Genomic DNA, 26551 nt, shown 5'->3' on the forward strand with positions numbered 1-26551 from the left:
GTTGCGGTTCCGGGACCGGCTCCGGTAGCGGTGGAAGGGGGGGGTGGGGGGGGTGGGGAAGAGCCGGCCCGGTGGGTCTCCGGTACCGGTAGCTGTTGGGCGGGGTCCGTGCCTGCAGGATGCGCTTCATCCCCGGCCTCCTCCTCCTCCTCTCCGCCGGTTCCCCCGCGATGCAGGTAAGGGCGGGCGGGGGCGCCGCGGAGCGGGGAGGGGGGGGGGGAGTCGGTTTTTTTTTTTTTGGGGGGGGGGGACACCGTGCCTTCAGCTTCCCCCGGGGATGCCGGTTCGGCAGCGGGGCCGGTGGGGATGCCGGGACCTGCCCTGGGTGTGTCCCAAGGATGGGGCCCCCCGGCACCCCAAGGTGCCCACCGAGGGATGCGTTGCGGGGTGGGGGGGGTGTTTGTAGGCGGCACTTTGGGTGCTGGGGTCCTTCCCGAGCCAAGGAGCGGGTGCTGGGCTTCGTCCCGGTGTCCCACCACCCTTCCCAGCCTCAGGGGTCTCGTGGCCACCTGGGTGCGGGGACGGTGGCGTGACCCCCTCCCCGGACACCCACCCGGGGTGGGGGGGGTGTCTGGAACGAGCTGGGGGATGCTGGGCCCCTCGCCCTGTGCCGGCGCGGGTGGCGGGGACACGTGGGTGACAGATGGCTCTGGCGGGACCGGGAGCGCCTTCACACGTGGCTGCCGAGGACGAGGGAAGGCGACGGCCTGGATCCATTCCGTCTCACCCGGACCGTGCCACGTGCCGCGGTCGTCCCCCGACACCGGCGTGGATGCGGGGTGCCGGCTCTCCCCACCCTGGGGGACGCTGTGGCGTTGGGGATGGGTCCAGGCCAGCCTGGGGGGGGGGAAGCAGGCACCCATGGGTGCACCCCGGCAGGGCTTGGTGTCGGTGCCGGCTCTGTGCCGGGATGAGCCGCCCGTGCCGACGTGGGTCCTCTGAGAGCAGCCGCCACGGTAACACCGGGAAGGACCGGAGCCGCCCCAGAGCCAGCTGTGCTCCAGCTGTGCCCGGCACCACCGGCGCGGTGGCAGCTGCACGGGCACCCGCCGAGGCGGGTGTCACGGGGTTGCGCGCCGTGTCCCAGCGCGGTTCCACCGCCTGCCTCCCTCCACCCGGTGCCACCGGGGATGACACCATCCCAGCACCAGCGTGCCGGCGGCATCCTTGTGCCGGGGCGGAGGTGGCGAGGCGGGAAGGTCCCAAGGGGTGAGGCCGTGAGGACGTAGCTCTGCGTCCCCGTGTCCCCCTCGTACCCCCGGGGCTGCCTCTGTCCTCCAAACCGCCTCGGCCCACCCCTGGGTGCCAGCCCTGGGGCTGCGGGAGGTCAATCCGTGGGGACAGGGCCGGTTTGGTGGCCCCGTCCCTTCCCCGCAGCCCCACGCGCCGGCTTTGGCACCACGCGGGGCCCTAGTGGGGCAGCGGCCAGAGCCCCCGTGCCGGGCCTGGTGTTATTTGCAATTAAGCGGTTCGTTATTAGCAGCTGGCCCTGCTGAATATTCAGTGGTGGCTGTGCAGCCTGTTGAATATGCATGAGCTGGGGTTGCCAGGCTGGGGACTGCTGGGTCTTCCCTGCAGCTGCTTCCCGGGGGGTGCTTTTTGGGGTGCCGGCGTGATGCTGGGGCTGAACCGGGGCCAATTTTGGGCAGGAATTGTGTCCCCAGCCTGCCCAGAGCGTGGCCCTGCCACCACCCTGCTCATGTCCCCAAGCTGCAGGTGATGGGGCTGGTGTGGGACCCCAAACCGGCCTCCTCTTGTGGGTGTGCTACCCATCCAGGGGGGGTGACGGGGCAGGAGCGGGATGCGGGGACCCGGCTGCAGATGGCTGGGGTCCGGAGAGATCCGGGGGGGCCTTGGTGTTCACAGCCGCATCCGGATCTCCCCTTTTTCCCCCTAAATGGCTTCTCTGCCCCCACCACCCTAGTGGGGTTGGGTTTTGGGGTGGGGTCGCGGCCCCACTGAGGTCCCGCTGCATCCGCACCTCGTTCCCCAGCGCCGTGCTCAGCCCCACCTAACGCGCCGGAGTTAACGAGCTGTTTGCAGGTAGATTTCTGGTCTGGGCTGGAAGGGAATGCTGCAATGGAGCAATGAAGAGGTGGGGAGGAGGTTTGGGGGTCTCCCCTGTCCCCCCGCACTGCCCTGGCTGTGCAAAACCCCTCAGGTGAAGCTGCCCACCCGGTGTGCCCCGGCGTGCCGGTGACACGCTCGCCCCATGAGTGTCCCCACGGGAGCGTGTGGCACGCGGGGCTCGTGGCAGGTAGGAGATGGGGGGGGTTTGGGGATTTGGGGGTTTGGAAGCCCTGCCCAGTGACTGTGCTGTCAACACCCCCCCCCCCAAAAAATGGGCCCTCGATGTGGCAGCTGCGTCGCTGGGGGTCAGAGCGTGGGGACACCCACGTCACGGGTGACAGTCGCACCCAGCGTGGATCCCCCGTGGGGCCAGATCCCCACTTTGGGGATCCCTGGGCACTTGGGGGGGGGGTGTCTCAGAGGTGAGCACCCACCCTTCGGTCCTTGCTGGGGTCTTTCCCACCTGCCAGGGCCTTGTCGCTGGGGACACGGGGACATTTGTCCCTGTGGGTTCTGCCCTGTCCCCTCCGCGGTGGCAGCCAAGCTGGTATCTGCGACGTAGAGCCCAAGAGCACCCCAAAACCCACGGCGTGGGGTGGGGGGGGGGGTGTTTGGGTGGTAGTGGGGGGGTCTGGGTGAGCTTTCCCCGTGGTTGCCGGCGTGGGAGCCTGTGCTGTGCGTGTCCGTCCCCACGCGGTGGCACTGCGTGACTGTGACACGGGAGATGGAGGCAAAAACAGGGAGAGGGGGTCCCGCTGCACCCAGTGGGTCGGGTCCCTTGGCGGGCGGGGGGGTGTTCAGGGTGGGCACCCACCGGCAGAGCTGCTGAGAGGGTTTGGGGTGTCCGGGGGGACCCCAGGGAGGTCGCTGCTGTGGGGATGGGGTGCGCTGGGGGAGGTGACAGGAGGTGGGGGACCGTTGCTGGGGGGGGGGGGGGGGTCGCATCCTTCCCGGTCCCTGCAGCCGTAGGTCACGGTGAGGATGGAGGTGAAGATTTGGGGGGGCTGGGGGGACCTTGCGGGGCCTCAAAGGGGGCTGAGGGGGTGTGCGGGCCTGGGGTGATGGGTGTTCGGGGGTGCTGCAGCCTCCAAACCAGGCTGGGGGTGTGGAGGTCCCTGGTACCGGCACCAGAATAAGGGAGACCGGGGTGATGGGGGTCCTGCTCCCCTAAACCGGGGGTGTCCAGAAGTCCTGGTCCCCTAAACCGGGGGTCTCTGGGGGTCCTGCTCCCCCAGACCAGGGGTCTCCAAGGGTCCTGGTGTCCCAAACCGGGTGTCTCCGGGGATCCTGGTCCCCTAAACTGGGGGTCTCCGGGGGTCCTGCTCCCTCAGATCAGGGGTCCTGCTCCCCCAAACCGGGGGGTCTCCGGGGGTCCTGCTCTCCTAAACCGGAGGTCCCTGGGGGTCCTGCTCCCCCAAACCAGGGGGTCTCCGGGGGTCCTGCTCTCCTAAACCGGAGGTCCCTGGGGGTCCTGCTCCCCCAAACCAGGGGGTCTCCGGGGGTCCTGCTCTCCTGAACCGGAGGTCCCTGGGGGTCCTGCTCCCCCAAACCAGGGGGTCTCCGGGGGTCCTGCTCTCCTGAACCGGAGGTCCCTGGGGGTCCTGCTCCCCCAAACCAGGGGGTCTCCGGGGGTCCTGCTTTCCTAAACCGGGGGGTCTCCGGGGATACTGCTCCCCCAAACCGTGGGTCTCCGGGGGTCCTCCTCCCCCATACCAAACCACGCCGGGCTGCTCCAAAGGCAGCTGGACCGAACGATGCCGTACCGGCTTGGGACCATCCCAAACCGGGACCGTACCGGCCCTAAACCCACCCTAAACCGAGACCTCCCCGAACCGTACCCACCAGACCCGCCCCAAAACCGGGGGCCGTACCGGGCTGGCCGGGGGCCAACGGTGCCGACGTCACTCCGGAGCGGCGCCGGCCCCCCCCCCCCCCCTTCATCTCCTCCTTTCCTCCCCCCCCCCCCGTTATAAGGACGAAGGCGACGCGGGGGCTCCGCAGGCGGCGGGGGCGGCGCGGCCGGTGCGCGGTTCGCCCCGGCGGGCACCGGTACCGGTACCGGGTGGTGGAGGAAGAAGAAGAGGAGGAGGAGGTGGTTGGGGGGGGTTAGGGGGGGGGTGTGTGTGATGGGCATGCGGCGGCGACGGCGACATGACGGTGCCGCTGCTGAAGATCGGGGCCGTGCTGAGCACCATGGCCATGGTCACCAACTGGATGTCCCAGACTTTACCCTCCTTGGTGGGGCTCAACGGTACCGCCGTGTCCCGGGCCGGCACCTCCGAGAAGATCGTGAGTCGGCCCGGTACCGGGGAGGAACCGGGGAGGGGGTACAGCGGGAGACGGGGTTGGGGGGGGGGGGTATTTTGGGGCGAGGGAGGCGGGGGGGGGGGGGGATGCCCGGGCTGCGGCGCGGAGCTGCGCCACCGGTACCCGGGATGCGGTGCAACGGGAGGCCCCCCTTCTTTCCCCCCCCCGGGCATGGGGACCCCCCCTCTGCCTTCCCCTGGGCACACCCCGTTGATGGGCACCCCCCCATCCTCCCTTTCTCCCCGGCAGGGTGCACCGGGGACCCCCCCCCCCGACACGGGTATCCCCCCCCCTCTGCTTTCCCTCTGGGTACAGGACCCCCCCCCCCCGTCTCCACCGGGGATTCCCCGGGCATGGGGACCCCCTCCCCGGGCAGGGCACACGGGACCCCCCCCCCCCCGGGGCATGGGGATCCCCCCCTCCCTGTCTTCCCCCCACGCCAGGCAGGGTGCACCGGGGACCCCCCCATGGGGGCTGGTCTCCCCAAGGAGCCTGGGGCTGGGGTGCGTCTTTTGGGGGGCTCCTGAGCCCCTTCTTTCACCCGGTAGACCTGAGCCGGGCAGTTCCTGGGGGCTGGGGCAGGGCTGGGGGGGGGAGTTGGACCCCCATAGGGCCCTGCTGCTCCCCCCGGCCAGGGGGACTCCTGGGGGGCTCTTGACCAGGGGAGGTGGGTGAACCCCCCAAGTTTGCAGGACCCTGGGGAGCTGGTGACTGTCCCCAGGCTGGGCGCTTCCCCCCAGTGCCCCCCCCCCCAGGCAGGGACACCCTAAATTTGCCCAGGGGTTCTCCAGGCTCTGGCTGGCGTCAGCCCTTCGGTGCAAACCCCTGTGAGAGCGGGGCTGGGCTTGCGGCGTGCAACGAAGTTGGGACTGGGGGGGGGACATGCTTGGAGGGGGGGGGACACACATGTTTTGGGGGGCTGCAATGACAGGGCTGGGCTGGGCTCCGGGGGATGCCGCAGGCAGGAGCGAGCCCCCGGAGAGGGCTGGGCTGCGCAGTTGGTGCTGCGGGGCCTGGCTGGTGCCCAGCCATAACCAGTAATGTCGGGGCGGAGGGGGGGCATAATGGGGGGGACACGTCCTTTGTGATGAGAAAACCCCTCCTGTAGCCTGAGCCTTCCTGCGCGGGACTGGGCACCCCATTTTGGGGGGGGGCTGTGGTGGGGAATCCTGCCAAGGCGGGTGCTTCGTGTTATTGCCAGCACCGATCTCGGTTGTGGGGTGGGGGGGTGATCCGGTTTGGGGGTGTTCAAGGAAGAAGCTGGCAGAGCCCATGTGGAGCCTGCCGTCAGCTGGGCTGCCAGACGTGCCACCCGCCGGCAGCAGCCGATCGGCTTTGTGTGCCCCCCGTTCCCGGCAGCCAGCACCCCGGCCCCCCTGGAACCACCGGCAGAGCTTTTGGGGGTTCGCTGGGCTGCTCCCCCCACCTTGGCTCTGCCCTGGGCTGATGCCAGTCCCAGCTGCGAGGGATTTTCCCCACAGCCCTCGACCCGTTCCATAGGGATCCCTAGGGATCTTTTTTGGGGTACCATTCCTGGCCGGGCTTCTGCAGAGGATGAGTGCGGTGGCCTTCGTCGCTGCAGCCCTGCGCGTGGCGGTGGGGTCTCACCGGGCACCGCCAAATAGGCAATCATGTTGCAGGGCAATTAGCGGCACTCGGGGTAAAGCAGGCGCTGCTCTACAATAATTGGCTAATCATTAGTCACTCTTGGTGTTCGTTGTAAAATCATTAATCACTGGGAAGGAGCGCTGCTAATGCGGCTGTAATGGGCTGGCGCAACCGCCCACGGGAGCCGCCGGGACGGCGTGCCGGACCGCGGGGTGCGAGGGGCTGCCGGCACGGCCGTGGCGGAGAGTTGGCGCGCTGGTTGCGGAGCTGATCTCCCACCTGGGTTTAGCGAGGCAGCGCTTTTTCCCTGGATGCTGAAATGAGCTGGGCTTACCCAAAAGCCGGTGCTCGCCTCTCCGGCTTTGGCTCCGGGCACGGTGGTGCCCGGCACAGCCTTTCGCTGTAGTTTGGGGACTTGCAAAGCCCCTTTCTAGAAAACAGCGGTTCCTTTTCTGCTCTGAGGTCCAGAGCCGGATTCACCCAGTCCAGGCCTGGGTGCTCCCATCGGCTCAGCCCCGTGGGACGCTGGCTCTTGGGGACACCGGCACTGCGGACCCCGGTACTGGAGCAGGCAACAACTCTGGAATTCCCATGGAGTAGCAGCACTGTGTGCTGGCTGGCGATGGGGAGAGACCGGAGCATCCTCTGCAGCAGCTCCATCGCTTGCCCTGGAGCGGTCCCCCCCCCAGAAAGAGGGGGCAGAGACACAGAGCGGCTCTCACCCTTACCGCCCGTGCCGATTCGGGGCCTCCTGGCTTCGAAGGGCGCTTGGTTGGACCCCCACATCCCCGGCCGTGGCTGCTTTGCTGAGGCAAGGGGCTGAGTGGGGATTCCTGGATGCTTGGGGACCCTTATGTCCCACATGAGAGGGGTTAGGATGCTCTGTCAGCCCCCCCCCCCCATGCCAGGCTCCGGTTCTCTGGCAGCTCTCTGCACCGCGGCCGAGGGTGTCAGCAATTTCTCCTCTCCCGAGCTGCGAGCAGGCAGCTTTCCCGGGGAGCTCTAATTAATAACCCGGTGACAGATTGCACAGGCTGCATTTAACCTAATAATACGGCCGGCAGCAGCAGCCGCCGCCGTCGCCAGGCCCCCGAGCCGCAGTGGGCAGGCGCGGGCAGGGCTGCCCTCCACCTCCATCCATCCCTGGGTGTTATCTGCAGGGCGGGGGCTGGATGCGGCCACCGAGCCGCAGCGGGAGAGCATCTTCCCAGGATCTGGCTCTTGCCCACGGATGCTCGCCTGCATCCCGGGGGCCGTTCGGGATGGACCCCAGGGTTTTCGCACTGTGCGAAACCCAATCTGGCAGGCAGAGGAGCTCTGCCAGCCTCCAAATCGGTGGCTCTGAGCGCTGCCTGCACACATCCTGCCTGCCACAGGCTGCTGCCTGGCATTAATTATGCATTAGCCCTCTATAAAGTATTTATGCTTGCCTGCTGCTCAGCCACGGCCAGAAGGGTCCCGGGTAAAGGGAAATGGTTCCTCGGTGACTGCGGATGCTCCACCCGGGATGCTCCGGGTTTGCTTTGGGCTCTTTCATTTCGGTAGCTTTTTGCAGGGGGGAAGAAATGAAGTTTTTGGTGCACAGGATCCTCCCAGGATCCTGAGGGCGGGAGATCGGGTGATGCCTGCCCCAGGTCTGGGTGCTTGCGCCGTGGGTGCCAGCCCCGTGCCATGCCCAGAGGAGCTGGGAGGATCCCTCCTGCCATGGGGACCCCAATTTTGGGGGGGGAGGGCAACTTCACAGCACGGTGCATTAAGTCTTTCCCGACATGTATATCTGACAATTGTGCATCCTATTAATTCACCTGCCGTAGCAGGGAGCGACCGTCACGATACCATCCACCGGCACGATGCCGTCTGCCGGCGCCTTCCTAAGGGCTCGTTATCCCGTGATGTGGCTCGTCACCAGCCGGGGCTGCCGAGGACTCCCGGCCCCAACGCCGGCCAGGATCCATCTCCACTGTGTTGGAGTTGGGCTGAATAAATCCTCTATTTACCTCCCCCTGTGATAACTCAGGAATTTACTCGGTTAAGGACGAGTTTTACACCGCCATCAGTTAATTTATTCTCATTGCGCTGGAGGTTGGAGAATGGTGTTTAGCCACCGCCATGTCCAATAAATCCCTTCCGATGTGAAACATGAAGTTAAAACCGCTGCGTGTAAAGTAAAGTATCGTCCCTGGCTTGTTACAGGGAACGGGTCATTTATCTTCGCCTGGCTCCGTGCAGAAGGCGCTTGGAGAGCGATGAGTTTGCTCTTGATTTTCATAATTAATAATTATGAATTACCCATGAAATGCTAAATGGCCCAGCGCAAAAACACCGGCTTATGGCATGAATAAATCAGGCAAAGGGGAGGAGGGAGTGTGTGTGTGGATGTTTCTCTGCTTGGTTTTCGGGGTGGGTGTGGTGGGGGGCAGCCGGAGCCTGCAGTGGTCACCCCCACCCTCAGCTGTGTTGGGAGATGGAAAGCAAAACCCCGAGCCTGGATCCACCTGGAAAAGCCGCAGCTGGATGCAAAAATCAGCTTTCTGAGGGTGGCGGGACTGGTGGGATGCTCGGCCGGCCGGGGATGCCCAGGTACCAACCTTGGTGCCCACCTGGGTCGGGGGGGGGGATGCACTGGTATTTCCCCACCGCTGTCGAAGGGACCCAAAATTCAAGGGGAAGGAATTAGCAATTGCTCTGCTCCCCTCCAGAGGCGAGACGGCCACAGGGGAGGAAATTCCTGCCTCGTTAACTCTATTAATGGGAAATAACACCGGGCTGGGTCTGCAGGAGGATGCGGAGCTGGCTGGTGGGAGATGATGAAGAGCATTTCCTCGTCGTTCCCTCCCGCCCTGCTGTTGTTTCGTGGCCAGCCTGGGAGTGTGGGACCCACCGGGAAGCTGAAATCACCATATTTGGAGCAGATCGCTGTGGCGAAATGAGTCTTGGAGAGGGGAAAAAAAAAAAAAAAATTAAATGACCTGGATAAAAACCTGAAAGGAGGGAAAAATACAAAGTGGCTCAGACCCGATGGGATGCGAATGGGTTTTGGAGGAGCTCCGTGGGAGGTGGCAGTGGGCAGGGCAGGACCCTGGGGCTGTGCCACGATGGGATGCGCTCGGCACCGGGCTTTGCCGGCGCCGGGTTTTGCCGACACCACGCGGTGACGGTGATTCAGGAAGGGTTCGGTGGGCTCATCCTGGTGCTGGGACGTTGCTCCCTTGCTGGCTTGTCCCCAGCCGGCTGACGGCAGGAGTGAAGGATGCTCCGGCGTCTTGCCAAGGCGATGCCGCGCTGCCAGGCCCCCACGGTTTTTGGGGAAACCCCGGCACGCGTGGGGAGCCTGGCGCGGGCAGGCGAGCGGCTCTGGCATCCTTTGGGGCCCTGACATCTCTCCTCCTCTCTCCCACAGACCCTCTTCCAGAGCCCCGACGAGGGCTGGCAGGTTTACACCTCGGCGCAAGCCCCCGACGGCAAATGCCTCTGCACGGCCGTCATCCCCGTCCAGGGCACTTGCTCCCGCGACCTGCGCAGCCACCAGCTCCGTCAGCTCATGGAGAAGGTGAGCGTTGGCCGGCCCGGCGCTAACCGGCGTTACCGGCCGAGCCTGCTAACGAAACGCTTAATTCGTGGGTGGGAGGATGCGCACGCCCATCCTGCGTGGTGGGGGACCCCCCGTCCAGCGTGGGTGCACCCTACGGTGGGGTGCGACGGGCTCGTCCCTTCCCCGGGTACCCGCAGCTCCCTCCCTGCGTAACGTCGCCGTGTTTGCCGGTCCGAGCATCCTCGACGTTCCCGCCGCGAAGGGGGAACGTTCGCATCCTCCTGCCCGGCCGTTAGGTTTGCTGGAAGGGTGTCACCGCGTCGCCGCGCATCCGCGGTGCCGCCGGCACGTGGCGATGCCCTCGCCACACGAACCGAGCCTGCCAGGCAGCCGCGGAGATGAAATCAGCCTGGAGATAAATCCCAAGCGGGCTTTAGCCTGCGGCCCCGGGAGCCAAATGGTGTTTAATGGAGCCCAGCTGGTTTCCCCGTGCGGAACGGGGGACGTGTGGCTGCCCACGGTGGGGGGGCTCCACGCTGCCGGCCCCTTCCCCGTGGGCTCTGCAGCAGTGCCGGCAGAAGACATTAGCCTTCCCCCCCCCGCAGCACGGAGCCGTGTGCCTGAGCAGAGCTCATTTAATTTCCCCCCGGTTTTTACACGTCCGCACGGGCGGGCACGCTGCAAAACCCGATTAAACTTTTATTATAACGCGCTGCAAAAAAACGCCTCTTAAGCAGCTCTCTTCCAAGGCGGCGGCGGCATCGTAAATACCAGCGGGGCTGGTGCTAATAAATAAATAACCGTTTGAGGAACACTGTCACGTTCATGTCATTTGAAAGCGTGGAAATAAAATAACTTTGCCGGCTGCGGCAGATGAAATTAAAGAATGAAAGCTCATAGACCGGGCTGGGAAATGTGCGCTCGGGTGTTTTAAAAAAACAAATAACAGCTGAAGCAGGATGAGTAAAACGCATTATTTTATACATTAAAGCTACAGGGGGAAGAGTTTTCTTGCAAGCGTTTACATAAATGCCGGTGCGGTGGAGCAGGGAGCAACTCGTCCTCCGGCTCCCTGGGGATGGGGACACCGGGATGGGGTCTCCTGGGGCCGTGTCCCCACCAGCACCCGGTGACCACGGGCTGGTCCTGGGGGCTGTTCTCCTTTCCCCATCCCCTCGCTGCCTCTGCACCCCAAATTTCCCTGACTCAGGCCTCTTCGTTAGCAGCGGCGGGGGGGGGGTCTCGATTAGACCGAGGGCTTTATCACCGCCCCCGTCCCACCACACAGGTGCAGAACATCTCCCAGTCGATGGAGGTGCTGGACCTCCGGACCTACCGGGACCTCCAGTACGTGCGCAACACCGAGTCCCTGATGAAGGGCTTGGACTCCAGGCTGAAGGTGGCTGCTGAAAGCCAGAAAAGCCTCAACGCCAAGAGCTTCCAGGTGAGCCCGTGCCCCCCCCCCCCCCCCCGATGCCTCTCGTGCCCTGTGGGACCGCCTGCCGGGTTTGGGAGACCTCCCCGAGCACATGGTGCTGTGCGATGCTACGAGGTGGGTGGGCACCCTGGGAAGGGTCCTGATTTTGGTGATCCGGGTGGCCGAGCATCCCTGCGGTGGTCCCAGGGCTGAGCATCCCCACGGTGGTCCCAGGGCTGAGCATCCCTGCGATGGTCCCAGGGCTGAGCATCCCTCTGGTGGTCCCAGGGCTGAGCATCCCTCTGGTGGTCCCAGGGCTGAGCATCCCCGCGGTGGTCCCAGGGCTGAGCATCCCTGTGGCACCCGAGCGTGCAGGGTGGGTGTGCGGTGCAGGAGCGGGACAGGGTGCCCAGCCGCAGTGGGTGTGCAGACAAGGCACAGGGCAAACCAACCCGGAGCCACAACCCACTGCCTCCCCGGGTGCCGCGGCGGGGGGGGGGGGAGATGTGCCGGTGGCAGGGCAGCAGAGATGGCCAATTCCCAGCCCATCTGGCTGCAAATCGACACCTTTAATTAAGCAAAACACGGCTCTTCCCTGGCAAAGCCATGATTTCCACCTGACGGGTGGCAGCCGTCAGCACCGTGTGCTGATCGATGCAGCCTGCAAGTCAATGCTGCCCACGCTGCAGCGGCTTTGCACCCCCAAGAAATCCCATTACCTCCCCCCCCGCTGGGGCACTGGTTTATTTTGGGAGCCTCAAGGCTTCATCCTGACAGCTGAAGAGTGTTTCTGTCTCGGGAGCGGCTGGTTCTTGGCACTGAAACAGGCCAGAGGATGCTCGGGTGGACGCTGGGCGCTGACAGTTGCAGAGACAAGACATTGATTAAACATCTGAGCTGCAGCAAATGTCTTGGCTGGTTTAATCACAGCAGGAGGTGCTGAGCCCTGCGACCGGCATGCAATCCCACTGAGCGATGGGAACACTGGCCCATGTAACGCTGTCCCGAAATGAAAGGCGAGGAGGGAGGAAAGGTGCTGGCGAGCCGAGCTTGTTCCCGGGAAAACCCACTGAGCCGCGGGATGGCGAGTGGGGCCGTGGGCTGTGGAGCAGGACGAAGGTGCTGGCTGTGGATTTACAGCGTCCTTGAGCGAAGGAGACTCGGTGGAGCGGCTTGCAGCCAGGGCCGGCTTGCTGCCGTTTTTCCCCCCCCCACTGCTTCCCTGCTACGCCGGTGCGGCGGCTGGCACAAGCCTGGCAGGATCATGCACGGCTCCCGAGCATCCCTGCGGTGATCCCAGAGCTGAGCGTCCCTGCGGCATGCAGGGCGCTGGGTGCATGGGCACCCTTTGCCTGGAGCTGTCGCCCATCCCTGGCACGTTCTCCCCACTCCATACTTGCACCCCATTCCCATGTCGGCTGTCGGGGACCTGCTCAGCCTTTACCGGTCGGATAGCTGAAGCCTTTGCCTGGGTCATTCCAGGCCAAGGTCAAAACACCTCTTAACCTTCTCCGTGTGCTAAAATAAGTGGAGATTTTTAAACCCTGGACCTGGCATATAACTCTGCCTGTTGCTGTCATTCCCCCAGCACCATCACTGCGTCTTCCTGCATCCTTCCCGTGCAGAGCATCGCTCCATGTCCAGGCACCCCGCTGCTCCGGGCTGGCCGGGGAGGAGGGATGTCACCCCGTGCTCCCACAGCGGGACCGGATCCTGCCTGGTTCCCACTCTGCAGAGCGAGGCGATAGCATCAGCTGCGGGTGATTCATTAGCTATCGCTCCCCAAGCGCTTGGAAAATGCAAAGCCTTGTAATTGTTATTAATTACCGACCCAGGAAATAGGGCTCGTCTCTGGTGTGTTAACGAAAACCTCTGCGATCCCCAGAGGGATGGACAGAGGGATGGCAGGCATGGGGACAAGCACCACCAGGCTCCAGGCACAGGCTTAATTTAAAGCGTGTGGGGGGTTTTTTTGTTTTTTTTTTTCCCTTGTACCCCTTAAACAGGAGCTCAAGGACAAGATGACGGAGCTGCTGCCTCTGATGCCCGTCCTGGATCAGTACAAGTCGGACACGAGGCTGATCGTGCACCTGAAGGAGGAGGTGAGGAACCTCTCCGGGAGCTTGCTGGCCATCCAGGAGGAGATGGGTGCCTACGACTATGAGGAACTGCAGCAGCGGGTGCTGATGCTGGAGGCACGGCTGCACGCCTGCATGCAAAAACTGGGTACGCTCCCCCCCACCACCACCTCGGCTCTGGTTTGGGTGGGCACCCAGGTCCCTTCTGCTCGCAGCAGCATCCCTGTACATGCAGGGAAGGCTGGGATCCCTTCCCGGGCAGGCAGGGCAGGCAGCCGATGCTGCCAGCTTCCCATTTCAGAGAACCCAAGCCGTTGCTGCTGCCTGCTGCTCTGCCCACGTGCTGGGCCTCCTGTTTTGCTGCACTGCTGATATCTTCCGAATAATAATAATAATACCGGCAACCCAGCATCCTCCACTATGTGCCGACGGGGAATTTGCTGGTGTGGCCGGGCCCCGGGACTCACGCAGGAGCAACTTTTCCTCGGTCAGGAATAGCTGCTGGAGCCCAGCAGTGCCTTTTCCTTAAGCATCCCCCAGCCTGCTGCCCTGTCCCCTCCTGGGGGTCCCTGGGGTGAAGAAGAGCCCTGGTTCCTCCCCGCTCGGTGCGTGATGCTCCCTCCCACGAAGGGAACTGGGCAGCGTCGTGGTCCCGGATGCCCACCCCTAACTCCGAACTATTTTTCCTCCCAGGCTGTGGGAAGCTGACGGGCGTCAGCAATCCCATCACCATCCGAGCATCGGGCTCCCGCTTCGGGTCGTGGATGACCGACACGATGACGCCCAGCGCTGACAGCCGGGTGAGTGGCACGGGCACCCATGCCGATGGGGTCGGGGCACAGCCCTGCTTGGGCTTCCCACGGCTCCTGCGCGGCTCTTTTGTGGGTGTCTTTCCCCAAAACCCTCCCAGGCCCAAGCAGAGGTGAATTTTGCAGGTGGGCAGCTCCTCTTTTGGCCGGTCTGGCTCTGAATTTTTTTGCAAAACCTCAGCACTCCTCGGGCACCGTGTCCCCTGCAACCTGCCTGGCTCGTGCTGTCGCATCCCTCCTGGCCGTGCCTCCACGGGGGCATGTCCGCGGGATGCACGCTGCCTGGGGTCCACGCGTCTTGGTGCAAGCTCCCTGGGTTGCACCGTGCCCGTGCACTCGGGGTACACACCGCCTGGGCTGCCCGTGCCCTGGTGCACGCTCGCCAGCGTGCAAACCCTCTGCTCCGTCGCACGAGGGGCACGTGGCTGCCTCTGCGGAGCTCTGCCAAGTGCCGATGAAGGACACTGGGATGCCGTGGTGGGAGGCTGGGCAGGAGCTTCCCTGGAGTCTCTGCAGGCTGGGAACTCAATCAGGCTGGGTGTTCCTAACGAAGCACGCCCTCTTATTAAAAATTAGCCAAGCATTTGATCTGCAGAAAGAGCAGAAAAACACATGTAAAGGGGGGGAAGCCAGAAAAATGCGTGCCGGCGTGTGGCAGCAGAGTAAATGGCTGCGTGTGCGGTGGGGGGGGTCGTGTCCGTCTGTCCTGGGAGCCCATCTTGATGGGGGTGGGGGGTCCCCGTTTCGGCCGGGCATCCCTAACCTGAGCCCGCTGCAGGTGTGGTACATGGACGGTTACTACAAGGGCCGCCGCGTCTTGGAGTTTCGGACCTTGAACGACTTCGTGACGGGACAGAACTTCGTGCAGCATCTCCTGCCGCATCCCTGGGCCGGCACCGGCCACGTGGTCTTCAACGGGTCCCTCTACTACAACAAATACCAGAGTAACATCGCGGTGAAGTACCACTTTCGCTCCCGCAGCGTCCTGGTGCAGCGCAGCCTCGCCGGCGCCGGCTACAACAACACCTTCCCTTATTCTTGGGGTGGTTTCTCCGACATCGACTTCATGGTGGACGAGAGCGGGCTGTGGGCCGTCTACACCACCAACCAAAACGCCGGCAACATCGTGGTGAGCCGGGTGGACCCCCAGACGCTGGAAGTCCTGCATAGCTGGGACACGGGTTACCCCAAACGAAGCGCCGGAGAGTCCTTCATGATCTGCGGCACGCTCTACGTCACCAACTCCCACCTTGCCGGCGCCAAGATCTATTTTGCCTACTACACAAACACTTCCAGCTACGAATACACGGATATTCCCTTCCACAACCAGTATTCCCACATATCCATGCTGGACTACAACCCGCGGGAGAGGGTGCTCTACACCTGGAACAACGGCCACCAGGTCATCTACAACGTCACGCTCTTCCACGTCATAAAGACGTCGGGCGAGCTGTGACCCCGTGCCGGACTCCTCTGCTCTCCCTTCCCCAGCTCTTTATTTTTCTACACTTCAGCCTTGGCCATTCTCTCGAGGGGATGGAGCCTTCCTCCTCCTCCTCTTTGATTACTTTTTAAAATTTCTTTGGTTTCTTCCCGCGGTTCATGGCGCATGGATCTCTTCTGCCTTCATCTGAGCTGACCTCGGTTGTTTTTTTTGGGTTATTTTTTTTTTTCAATTTACATCTTTATTTTGATGGCAAATAAAAACAGTCTCTTTGACGTTTGATGGGGCTTGTGCTGATTTTTTTTTTCCCCAAATTTTTAAAAAATTATTATTTGTCACTCAATGGCTTGGTTTCCCCCCCGCCTTTTCCTGCATCCCCTCTGCCGGCGGATGCCAGGAGCCGGCTGTAATCTCCAGCCCTCTCCTCCAGATGTGTGCCGGCAGCCAGCAATGTTGTTTATGGGCATGTTTAATGCATGCGGGTGTGGGCGCTGGGGAAATTACAGCAGAGCTGGGCAAGGCGAGAAGGAAAGGAAGGGAAATTATAGCGCAGCTGCGCCGAGCGAGGGGGGAGCAGATCCTGCAAGGTGGGGAGCGGACCCTGCATGGGTGGCTTGCCCCAAAACGAGCACCAAACGAGGCCGGGGCAGCAGGATCCTGGCCCTGGGGGAGAGCGGGAACCTCCTGCCCAGGGGTGAGGAGGGATGGAGGAGATGTGGGGGAGATGGAAGGGATGGAGGAGATGCGGAAGGGGTGGAGGAGACGGTGTGGAAGGGGACAAAGGGATGGAGGGACACGGGGCTGGAGGAGGCGGAGGGGACACAGGGCTCGGCAGGCAGCCTCGCCGCTCAGGCAAACCTCCCGTGGGCATGATCAGGCATAATAAATCTTAAAACGGTCCCATAAAAATCAAGTTGCAGAGCTGCGCTTCCCAGGGCTACGTGTCAGCTTGCACCCTGCGAGACACTTTGCAAATTGAGGCGGGGGGGATGACACCATGCAAGCAGAGACCCCCCCCCCCCCCCAACCCCAAACCTGGGTAGAGAGCTGAGTGGGGATGCTGGCAGGATGGGGACAAAGATGGGGATGGAGACAGGGTGCGTTAAAGCCCGCACATCAGTCCTTCTGATTCCCCATCGCAGCTCCGGGACCTTAGCAGGGTTTGGGCAGGGGAAAGGTGGGGTGTGGGGGGGTCCGGTCCAGCCCTGGAGCCCACCCCTGCACCGGAGACAGCATCACGGAGCTGGCGCCTGGGTCGAGAGCATAAAATCGAAGCTGGAAGCACCTTGTCACGTTTATTCTCCTCTCGAGAGAGGAGTGGGGAACAAGAGGATAATCCCTGCTAATCCCATCAGCTGCTTATGTGCAAGAGGAGCAGGTTCGGAGGGCTGCGGTGATGCTGGATCTCGGCAGCGTGTTTTGGGGTGCTGGGAAGCTCGGGTCGCCCCTGACCGTGCCGATGGGCTTGTTGGGTTGGGGGGGCATCCATAGGTCCCGGGGGAGGGAAAGATCCCTGCGTGCCCCTTCTGCAGAGCATCATCCAGGCACTCGGGGAAACACCTTGGCCCCGGCGCCGGCTGGGTGATGGAGGAACCTCAGGGTGCTGCTGGATTTGGGTGCTGGGCTCCCACCCTGCTCAGACTGCACCCGCTGAAGCGTATCCCTGATTTTCCAGCTTCGTTCCTGCATCCCAGCCGGGCTGTGACCACGGGAAGACGATTAACTCCACGCTGCGAGCTCCGACCGAAGCGGCTCTGCCCCAGCCCCAGCGAGCGGGACGTGAAGGGCTGCTCGGCCAAGACCCCGCCGGCCACTTTTCACGCCGTGGCTTGAGACTCGCTCATGCAGGGAGTTTAATTTGCTGTGGGAAGGACGTGTGGGCCGGCGGCCAAGAGCAGGCACTGCTCCGGCGCCAGGCTTGGCACGGCGAGGACCGTTATTGAGCAAAGCCAGGTGAGGAGGAGGAGGATGGAGGTCTTTGCATCGTGCGAGGGGTGTGCAATGTGCAGCCACATGCCTGACGGTTCCGGGCAGTGGCTGGCAAACCCCCTGCAGCGATTATTTAGCAATTAGTGCCTGAGCAAGGCTCCCCATCTCGGCAGAGGCTGTATCCAAGCGACCTGTGGACTGAGATATTAATCCGGGCTCAGGCCGCAGCACGGCTGCTGCTCGCCTGCGAGGAGCACTCATTTCTCACGCCGTGGCTTCCAGCAAAGCGAGGGGTGGGTGTTTTTTTGGTTTTTTCCCCTGACAGTAGGTGACTACGGCAGGAGGCACACAGAGGGCTGCTGGCTGCTGCCGTGCAAAGGGAGCAGGGAACAGCAAGGGGTTGGGAGCTAAAGTGCATGCATCCCATCCCCTCCCCATCCCCATCCCATCCCTATCCCCAACCCAATTCCATCCCCATCCCAATCCCTTCCCCATCCCATCCCTATCCCCATCCCAATTCCATCCCCATCCCAATCCCATCCCTATCCCCATCCCATCCCAATCCCTTCCCCATCCCATCCCTATCCCCATCCCAATTCCATCCCCATCCCAATCTCTTCCCCATCCCATCCCTATCCCCATCCCAATTCCATCCCCATCCCAATCCCTTCCCCATCCCATCCCTATCCCCATCCCCATCCCCATCCCAATCCCTTCCCCATCCCGTCCCTATCCCCACCCCAATTCCATCCCCATCCCAATCCCTTCCCTATCCCCATCCCATCCCAATCCCTTCCCCATCCCATCCCTATCCCCATCCCAATTCCATCCCCATCCCAATCCCTATCCCCATCCCAATCCCTTCCCCATCCCTATCCCCATCCCATCCCATCCCAGACAAGCGTCCCACCCATGCAGTGAACCCTCGGCACGGAGCTGTGCCGGGACACAGGAACGGACACCACAGAGGGTCTCTGGACCTCAGCCTCCTCATGCCACGGTTAGTCATTCCCGGTGCCAGAGATGCTGCGTCCCGCACCGCAGGGACAGCCCCATGGCCGACACGGAACCGCAGGGGTGGCCATCCGCAGCCAACCCCCCCCTCCTCGAGCCCTGCCCCACAGCATCTCTCCAAGACTCTTCCCACTTCTTCCCCTCTCCTGCTGCTGGCGCTTGTCCCCCACCTTCAAACCCAGGCTGGATTCAGCTCCCAAAAATGCCACCGCAGCGCTCGAGCCAGCGGGCTCGGTAACGAAGATTGACGGGGATGAGATAAAGCTTTGGGGAAAGGCTCACCGGGAGGGGAGCACTGGGACGAGGGCAATGCCACTGACTGCCACGCAGGGACCTTGGTCACCTTCCCTGCACCCCTCAACCTCAGGTGTCCTTAGAAGGGGACCCTGTGTGGGGACGGGGACGGGACCGGAGCCCCGTCCCCGCCGAGGCGATGCAGCAAGTGCTGCAGTGCAGCTGCTGTTCGAGGCACGTTAGGTTGGTGCCTACAGCTGGGGAAAAAAAAAACCCAACCAAACCAATGTGTTTTTCCTTTGTGCTGCTATTTATTAGGCTACAAAAGGAAGGGGGGAGGTGGGAAAAAAAAAAATAACCCAGGGCACTTAATAACCTTACACATGTAGAAACTCTTCTGGAAAACAGCCTGTCTCCCTGCCCAAAATCACTCATCCTGCAGGCTGGGTTTTTCCAGCTTATTGTAATTCTTGCGAAGGCTCAGCCCTAACAGGAGGTGAATTGGTTATTCAGCGCTGATCCCGGCTGGGGATGGAGCTGGGGGGGCAGAGAGGGGGGAACACAGCGCCTAAGCCGGAGGGTGCTGGTGGCTGCAGTTCCTTTGGATGGTGTTAAAAAAAGGGTTTCTGAAATATTTCGGATGTTCCCAATGCCCGGGGTGCCCAGGTTCCTGAGAAACCCCCCCAAAGGGGCTACGACAGACCCCGGTGCCATGTCCCCAGCGGCATGGGCTCGGTGGGACCCCAGTGGGACCCCTCGTCCGAGCCTGGGTAACCGTCTGCCGGCTCGCCAAGCACCAGCCCTCCCGTTAATAACTCGCTTCGTCATTAAAGCATCAGCAAATCCACCCCCGCGCCTGCCCGAGCCGGGGATACGGCACTAATCATGTTTACTGCAGAGCCGTAGTGTTGTGTTTGCAGCCGCTGCGCCCGTCACGGCCCGCCGGGGACTTTCCCCCTAACGAAAAACCAGCGGGCGCTCAATAATTGAGGCTTATTTATGGAAGGGAAGCGGTTAGCAGCGGGAGCGTAGAGCTGTCGTTGCTAAAATAGGCCGCGGAAAAGCAAAAAGCTGGGCTTCAATCCCTCGTCCCGCTGCCCTCGGGACCCTCTGCCTGCTCCCCAGGCTTTATTATCCACCGGCAACCGGCGATGCTGTGCTGGATGGGTTTGTCGGCCCCTCGCCAGAGATAATTGATGGGTTGGGGGTCTTCCCCGGGGCCAAATTGCTGCCGTTGGAAGAACCTGTCTATTAGCTTGCTCGTAGCATCCTCTGTTCCTCGCCGGGTGAGGACCAGCAGCAGGGAGCAGGGCACAACCCTCCTTAGAGATATCTGCTCTATAATATATTTAGATATCTATAATGTATAGAGAAATCTTAGCTATAATATATACATATTAACTATAAGATAGAGAAATCCTAGCTATAATATATACATACTAGCTATAAAATATAGAAATCTTAGCTATAATATATACATATTAGCTATAAAATATAGAAATCTTAGCTATAATATATACATATTAGCTACAATATAGAGAAATCTTAGCCATAATATATACATATTAGCTATAATATAGAGAAATCTTAGCTATAATATATACATATTAGCTATAATATAGAGAAATCTTAGCCATAATATATACATATTAGCTATAAGATATATAGATTCCTGTAATATAGAGATACATTATATATCTTACAGCTATACGTACACAGTGAAATGCTGAAACCCCAGGGCAGGTTTGAGGGGTGCTGGGGGTATGGCTGAACATCCCCCCAGCTGCGTAGCAAAGATAACAGGGACCTCTGAGAATCTGGGGGGGGTGAGAGACCCCCAAAAAATCTCCTGTGTGTCCCCCCCCCCAGCTGGGGCTCCTCTACCCACAGCCCTGGGGCAGCCTGGCCCAGGCTGGGGCTGAGATTCCCACTTTAATATTTAATGTGAGATTAAAGATAAATCTAGGGGGATTTTTTTTTTTTTAAATTTTATTTTATTCCAGTGTATCACAAAATGAGCTATGAATAAAACTTAACTTGTGCAGAAGAGGATTTATTTATGAGTTTCAGCTGAAATTTGCTCCGCAAGGGCCCGGAGCAGGCAGGCAGGAATACAGATGAGATCCCGCTTCCCGCAGGCGAAGCCGGCAGCTGGGGAAGCTGGAGGTATAAATTTTACTTCCCATATCCCAGGTCTGTGCCTGCATTTTTTTTTTTTTTAAATTTATTTTATCTTATTTGGATTATTCTGGCGATATTTACTCTCCAAGGAAATTAATCTTCGGGGGCTCCTCGCAGATGCTCACGCTCCATGTGAGACTCCCGGCTCCGATTTGGCAAATACAAACCCCATTTCAGCAGAGGGGATGATGCCAGGGACAAAGCATGGATGTAAAAAACTCCCGCCCTCCCCAAATCAGGAAAACCAATTTCCCTTCATCTTTAATTAATTAGTTCATGCTAATGAAAGCATCACATTTCCATGACGAGCCGGGATTCCAGAGCCCAGCCCAGTACCGCAGCAATAGTTGGAAATTAAACCGATAAATAATAGATGCTCACCATTAATGAACTAATTTAAAATGGGGGGTTTAATTTTTTTTTTTTTTAAATTCACAACTTTTTCTACTCACAGCAAAGCTATTAGCACTTGCCTGGAAGCAGAATTAAGTCAGTGAACAGTAATCAATTCCTTTTATTAGCAAATTGAGAGGCACTTTAATATTTATCAGTTTATTGTTAAGAAATCACCTGGGAGAAAAATGCCCCTCCCCACAAAACTCCACTTCAAATCCCACGCAAACTTTCCAGAATTAAATTTATTAGGGCTATAAATTTATAATGGCTTAACTCGCTACACAGATGGAATATATATTGCTAATGTAATTTTCCAAACCAGTGATGAGTGCGTCTGAGAGATTTATTTTTTTTATGGCAAAGTAATACAGACTAGTACATCGCACAATGGCAAAATATATTAAATATGTATATGAAACATCAGAAAAAAAAAATAGGGTGATGATAGGCCTGTGTTTTGTTACACCCCGGGGCAGCAGCTGAGGTGCTCGGTGCAAGGTGGGGACAAACCCAGCCAGGATTTCACCTTGTTCCGAGGATAACGCCGGCGGCCGGAGACCGGGATGTGCCTGGGATGCTCAGCAAGGGGCATCTGCTCCCAAAGGCAGCATCTCCTTCCTAAGCCATCTCCTTCCTCCAGCAGCTGCAGCCCAAAAGGACCCGTTATGCCAAAGAGCTTATTTAAACGAGGGTAGTTTAAGGCTCTGGTGTGTCTAAATGAGCTGGGCTGCTTTTGCCTCCTCCCTTTTCAGAGGTGGCGGGAGGGTGGGAGCCTGTGGAGCACGCATGAGCGGCTCCAGAAGAAAAATGAAGGAAAAAAAAAAAATTTAAAAAGACAAATGGGGTCTAATTGGCATAATGGGGTCTAATTTGTTTTCAAAAGCCGCCTCTCTCCTGACCCAGGGAATTGGCATTGCATGAAAAATACCTGCAGCATGCGAATGAGCCGGCTTCTCGGCAGCTTTATGGATCCCACCTGACACAAGCCCCTCGTTAAATCAAAACAGAGATAGCGCAAGAATTAAACTGTCAGGATAACGCATGCCGATATTTGCCGGGTAGTGGCAGCGCCCGCAACCGGGTCCTGCTCCGGGTGGGATTGATGTGCCGGGGCAGGGTGTTATCCCTCACCTCCCACCCTCCCGGGGCAGAGAGGGACAGGGCGGGGGGGTAAATGCCCCCAGACTCCCTTTTCCATCAGCAACTCCATCGGCAGCCACTTGCTGAGCGGAGAATTACTGCCGGCTGCGATAACCGCCTCGGACCATCAATTATTATCTAATCCACATTATCTAATCCTTCATTCGACCGGCTTCTGCCCATGGGGCATGTGGGGGACATAGGGGTTCTTGGGGGGCACGTGGGGGTCCCATGGGGGTGTAGGGAGGGCCCCCAGGGTCCAGGGCCGTTCGGATGAAGCGGGGGAAGCGATAATTCCCAGCACACCAGCTCACGGAGAAAATAAAAGTGCCTTTGCAGGCTGCCGGGGCACACGGAGGGGATGCTGGGCTGGCATCGGTTCTGCCGTGCTTCATGCCGAGTCCTCTCCCAGGGAAGACAAATCCCCTCCGTTAATCAAAGCACGGGTCCTGGGGGAAAATTAAGGACTTTAAATCATTTGTCCCTTCTGATGGGACCAGGCTTCAGCATCACCGCCCTCCGGTGCTGGTCACCCAACGGCACCGGCAGGCGTGAGGTTGGGTGCTAGGGCATGGCCAGCTGCTCCCTAAAATATCCATGAGGAGCAAATCCCCAGCTCCGCTTGCTCCATCCATCCATCCATCCATCCATCCATCCATCCCAGCAGAGCCCAGCACCCTGCTGAGCACCCCAGCCCAGGTGGGGCAGGATGAGCCTATATTAGGAGCTCTGCCAGTAGCAGCTGCCCATGGCAGGGCTCAGGGGCAAACAAATCCTGCCCGTGCCTCAATCCATCTCCTCCTTCCAGAAGATGCAGCCAGGCGACAGCAGCTCTCGCCCGTTCAAGCAGAGGAAAAGCCTCGGTACGTTACTGGGGATAAGGGGAGCAGCAGAGCGGGGACGCGGTGATGGGCTGCACTGCGCTTATTGCTCTTTCTTTTCTCTTCCACAGCTACCAGGATGCACGAAGTGACAGAGATACGAATAAAATATCCCAACAAGATCCCGGTAAGGGCTGTACCCCGCTTTCTTTGTGGCCACTGATGCTGAAAAGCGAGCTGTGGGAGTCTTTGCTAAAGACTTTATGGGTCCATTTTTTGCTTTTCTGGGTACCCCTGCCGGAGTGGTCCCAAAGCCTCCCAGTCCCTGTCTCCCCGCTCCAGCATCTTCTCCCCGCTGCAGGTGGTTGTGGAACGCTACCAGAAGGAGAAGACCTTGCCCCCCTTGAACAGGACCAAGTTTCTGGTGTCCCAGGATCTGCCCCTGTCCCAGTTTGCTGTCACCCTGCGGTAAGTGGTTAATGATACGGAGGGTCCCCAGGCTTGCTTGGGGCAAGCGGTGGGGGGGTCCACAGCCCCAAACCAGTGCAAAAGCCCAGTCTAGATGCAGCTGGTCCTGGGAAACAGCTTTTTGGCTGCTCAACTGGGCAACTGTTTAGATTTAGCCTAACACAATTAGCCTTTGTAATTAGCAAAGAGGATTTGATTGCCAATGCATGGGGTGCCTCACGGCAGGATTCCTCCACCCTTGCTGGGATAAAAGGTGACAATTAGCTCTTTACCTGGGGACTTGCAGCACAGGTGAGTCACTAATTGGGGGTAGGTGATTAGCAGCCCTGCAAACAAGCAGCACTGTTGCAGCTGATTTGAAACCTTTGTGCTCTGGGCTCTGCTTAAAATCCCTCCCAAGGACCAACATCTCCTGGCAGCACGGTTCAGGATGGATGGAGGTGAGAGCTTGTGGCTGGGGTTTGGCCCTTACAGATGTTTTGGGGAGCAGCTGGCCGGGCCCTAGCACCCACCTTTGTACCTGTGGGTGCTGGTGGGTGGCTGGCACCCAGGGGAGGTGATGGTGAAGCTTGGTCCCTTTGAGAGGAACCACTAAATATCTGAGCCAGCACCGTGTTCCCACAAATGGAGTCTCCCCGAATGCCACGTTGCTTGCACGCTGCCTTCATCTTCCTCTTGGCAGGACGCGGCTCTGCCTGACCTCCTCCCAGACCTTCTACCTGCTGGTGAACAACAAAGGGTTGCCGAACATGGCCATCACCATGCAGGAGCTGTACCGGGACAACAAGGATGAGGATGGCTTTCTCTACCTGACCTACGCCTCCCAGGAGATGTTCGGCCAGCGCTTCCTCCGGCAAGCCGGCGGCTGCTTGACCGCAAACCGCCTGCCGCCACCGTGTCCTCGTGGCTGCTCGTCTCGGGACTCCCAACGCTGGTGAGATGGGGGAACGTATCTCTCCAAACTTGGCTTAAAATCGGTGGGGAGCCCTGAATTGTGGCTGGACCAAGCCTTGCCTTCTCTCTGGCTGCAGTTTGACAGGCTCAGCCTTGTAATGGTCTTAAAAACTCCACTCGACACCTCCTTAATCTTGTGGCTTTAAATACAAATTATTCTCCTGCCACAGCAGAAGATGGTGCTGGTTTACTCTGATCCACAGGAAGGTTATTCTTCTAACTGGCTCTTCTGAAGGGCTTTACAACCTGTCATCCCTGTTCAGAAAACTTAGGCTCCTTCTAAACGCCTCTCCTAATAGGATCGGGTATGGGGAGTTTCACGGTTTGTGCAGGTTTTTGTTAAGCTGCGTGTCCATTCTAGCTGCCGCTCGAGCGTCTGTGCTCTTGAGGTGTGGAATAAAGAAAATTGGACTGGTGCTTCTGGTCATCTAAACTGCAGCTCGTCCCTTGGCTGTGAAGCCAGCCTTAAACTCTGGGCTTTGTCCCTGGCTTTGCTGGGCTGCCAGTAGCTGAGCTGGGGGAGCGAGAGCAAAGGGGGGAAAGGACTTTGCTCCCCCATTGCAAAAGCAGCCTGGGAGAGACCCTCCTGCAGAAAAGCAGCTCCCCATCCCACTCCCCTCTGCAGAATAGGGGGGGGCTGACCTCCTCCTCCTCAAACCAGCACCCTAAGGATGGGGCACGTAGCTAAAACCCGCAGCGGGGATTAGCTGAGCTCAAATTGTGGTGCTGTGCTGTGAGTCAGACATAAATGCTTCCTGCCACTGATACTGCAAAACACCTCTTAAATATTTAAGGCTTCCCTTGCCATAAAATGCATTGTCACACTGAGTGAATATTTCATGCACGTTTCATGTTAAAATGTTAATAAATAAGCTCTAAAATTAGCTGCCACGACAGCAGGAGCTGGGTCCCTGATGCGCTGCAGGGGGGGGAAGTTGAGAGGAGTCCCTCTCCTGTACTGGGATGAAACTGGGGAGTGGGGGTCTATACTGTGCCCCCTGCCCTGACTGGCTGCACCCCCAAACTGTGCAGCAGCAGGTTTCTTCCCGAGGCTTCAGGCTGGCTCAAGGCTGAGCTGGGGTGCCAGAGGTATTTTTTTTTTGGGGGGGGGGGGGGGGATGACAGCTCCGTGCCAGTCGGTCGCTGGAGGTAAGGGGGGAGCTGTAGAGATGGAGGAGCCTGGCTTGGCATCTCGGGGGGGCTTGTGGTGGCTGATGTGGCTTCTGGGCTGCTGGCAGGGGAAAAACCAGGCAGAGCTGTCCCTGCCTGGACCAGGCAGGAGCACGGGGAGCAGCTGGAAACACTCGTAGCTGCCTGGCACGAAGCTGCAACCCTTAAAGCAAAGAGCAGAGCAGGGCTGGGACAGAGCGTAGAGGATCCGCAGGCCTGATTTCCCCAAGGAAAGGAGCTCAAAAAAACATATTTACTGTGCTGCAGGGGATGTCTGCCCATGGAGAGGGGAGAGTGCTGCTGCTTGCCCCATCCCCTTCACCCGGGCTCCATCACCTCCAGCCTTTTTTCCCCGTCTTATCCCAACCACAGCGTTTACCTCTGCAACTGCTGGAGCTTCCCAGGCAGATGTTTGGAGGCAGCGCTCATTTCCCCGAACAGACACCTTCCTGCTTGGGGTTGTGGGTTTTTTTTAACAAACGTATATTTAACTTGTCAGTTTGCAGCTGATCCGCTTATACCTAAACTCATCTCTCTCCCTGTTGAATAGGGAAGGGGCTGGCACGCCTCACGGTGTTTGCACACACATGCAGCCTCCATGCTCGTATTACCTCTAGGCATCCTGTAATTAAAACCGTGAGCTCTTTGGGGCAAGGACTCTGTTTTATGTGTGTATATTATTTATTAGGGTCCCTGCAGTCCATAGACCTGGCTCTGAGCAGCCTGGATGTTCAATCCCCTTCCATGCTGAATTGCCTTTATGCATGCATGTGTGCATACATTATTTTTCCATGAGCATCCCTCGGATACCTGAAAACTGCCTGAAAGCCCTCAGGCTACAAGCAAAACAGAGAAGCAACATGCGTTGTAGGGAGGGGGCTGGGGGAGACCTCCCTCAATCCATCCTCTCCTGGCCAAAGCTCGTGTCAGAGCAGGATGGATGGGGCTGGTATTTGTTAGATGAAAGCATATTTTTCAC

At 59.7% G+C, this 26551-nt stretch overlaps 2 protein-coding genes across 4 annotated transcripts; both read left to right on the forward strand.

Annotated features, from left to right (window-relative positions):
- Nucleotides 1-57: 57 nt before the first annotated feature.
- On the forward strand, nucleotides 58-15545 carry OLFM2 (olfactomedin 2). 2 transcript variants are annotated; one of them, XM_052799966.1, is made up of 6 exons: nucleotides 58-176; nucleotides 9386-9535; nucleotides 10806-10961; nucleotides 12941-13160; nucleotides 13706-13812; nucleotides 14600-15545. In XM_052799966.1, the coding sequence occupies exons 1-6, from the start codon at nucleotides 120-122 to the stop codon at nucleotides 15275-15277; spliced, it is 1368 nt and encodes a 455-aa protein (XP_052655926.1). In that variant the 5' UTR covers nucleotides 58-119; the 3' UTR covers nucleotides 15278-15545. The 2 variants fall into 2 exon arrangements, with proteins under 2 accessions (XP_052655926.1, XP_052655925.1); XM_052799965.1 differs by lacking the exon at nucleotides 58-176 and adding an exon at nucleotides 4186-4359.
- Nucleotides 15546-17344: 1799 nt separating this feature from the next.
- On the forward strand, nucleotides 17345-25486 carry LOC128147095 (microtubule-associated proteins 1A/1B light chain 3C-like). 2 transcript variants are annotated; one of them, XM_052799317.1, is made up of 5 exons: nucleotides 17345-17487; nucleotides 22968-23022; nucleotides 23112-23167; nucleotides 23342-23448; nucleotides 24131-25486. In XM_052799317.1, exons 2-5 carry the CDS (start codon nucleotides 22971-22973, stop codon nucleotides 24384-24386), a joined length of 471 nt encoding a protein of 156 aa, XP_052655277.1. In that variant the 5' UTR covers nucleotides 17345-17487; nucleotides 22968-22970; the 3' UTR covers nucleotides 24387-25486. The 2 variants fall into 2 exon arrangements, with proteins under 2 accessions (XP_052655277.1, XP_052655276.1); XM_052799316.1 differs by lacking the exon at nucleotides 17345-17487 and having other exon boundaries at nucleotides 22445-23022.
- The last annotated feature ends 1065 nt before the right edge of the window (nucleotides 25487-26551 follow it).

This window comes from Harpia harpyja, chromosome 10, assembly GCF_026419915.1.
Source record: "Harpia harpyja isolate bHarHar1 chromosome 10, bHarHar1 primary haplotype, whole genome shotgun sequence".
In the NCBI taxonomy this organism is placed as follows: domain Eukaryota; kingdom Metazoa; phylum Chordata; class Aves; order Accipitriformes; family Accipitridae; genus Harpia; species Harpia harpyja.

What these genes read in the sequence shown, in the direction of transcription:
- OLFM2 (XM_052799965.1), top strand. Translation starts at nt 4,222, where the DNA reads ATGACGGTGCCGCTGCTGAAGATCGGGGCCGTGCTGAGCACCATGGCC. An exon ending in CCGGCACCTCCGAGAAGATC is followed by an intron (nt 4,360 to 9,385) that starts GTGAGTCGGCCC and finishes TCTCTCCCACAG; the next exon opens with ACCCTCTTCCAGAGCCCCGA. An exon ending in CGCCTGCATGCAAAAACTGG is followed by an intron (nt 13,161 to 13,705) that starts GTACGCTCCCCC and finishes TTTTCCTCCCAG; the next exon opens with GCTGTGGGAAGCTGACGGGC.
- LOC128147095 (XM_052799316.1), top strand. Translation starts at nt 22,908, where the DNA reads ATGGCAGGGCTCAGGGGCAAACAAATCCTGCCCGTGCCTCAATCCATC. An exon ending in AATATCCCAACAAGATCCCG is followed by an intron (nt 23,168 to 23,341) that starts GTAAGGGCTGTA and finishes TCCCCGCTGCAG; the next exon opens with GTGGTTGTGGAACGCTACCA. An exon ending in CAGTTTGCTGTCACCCTGCG is followed by an intron (nt 23,449 to 24,130) that starts GTAAGTGGTTAA and finishes TCCTCTTGGCAG; the next exon opens with GACGCGGCTCTGCCTGACCT.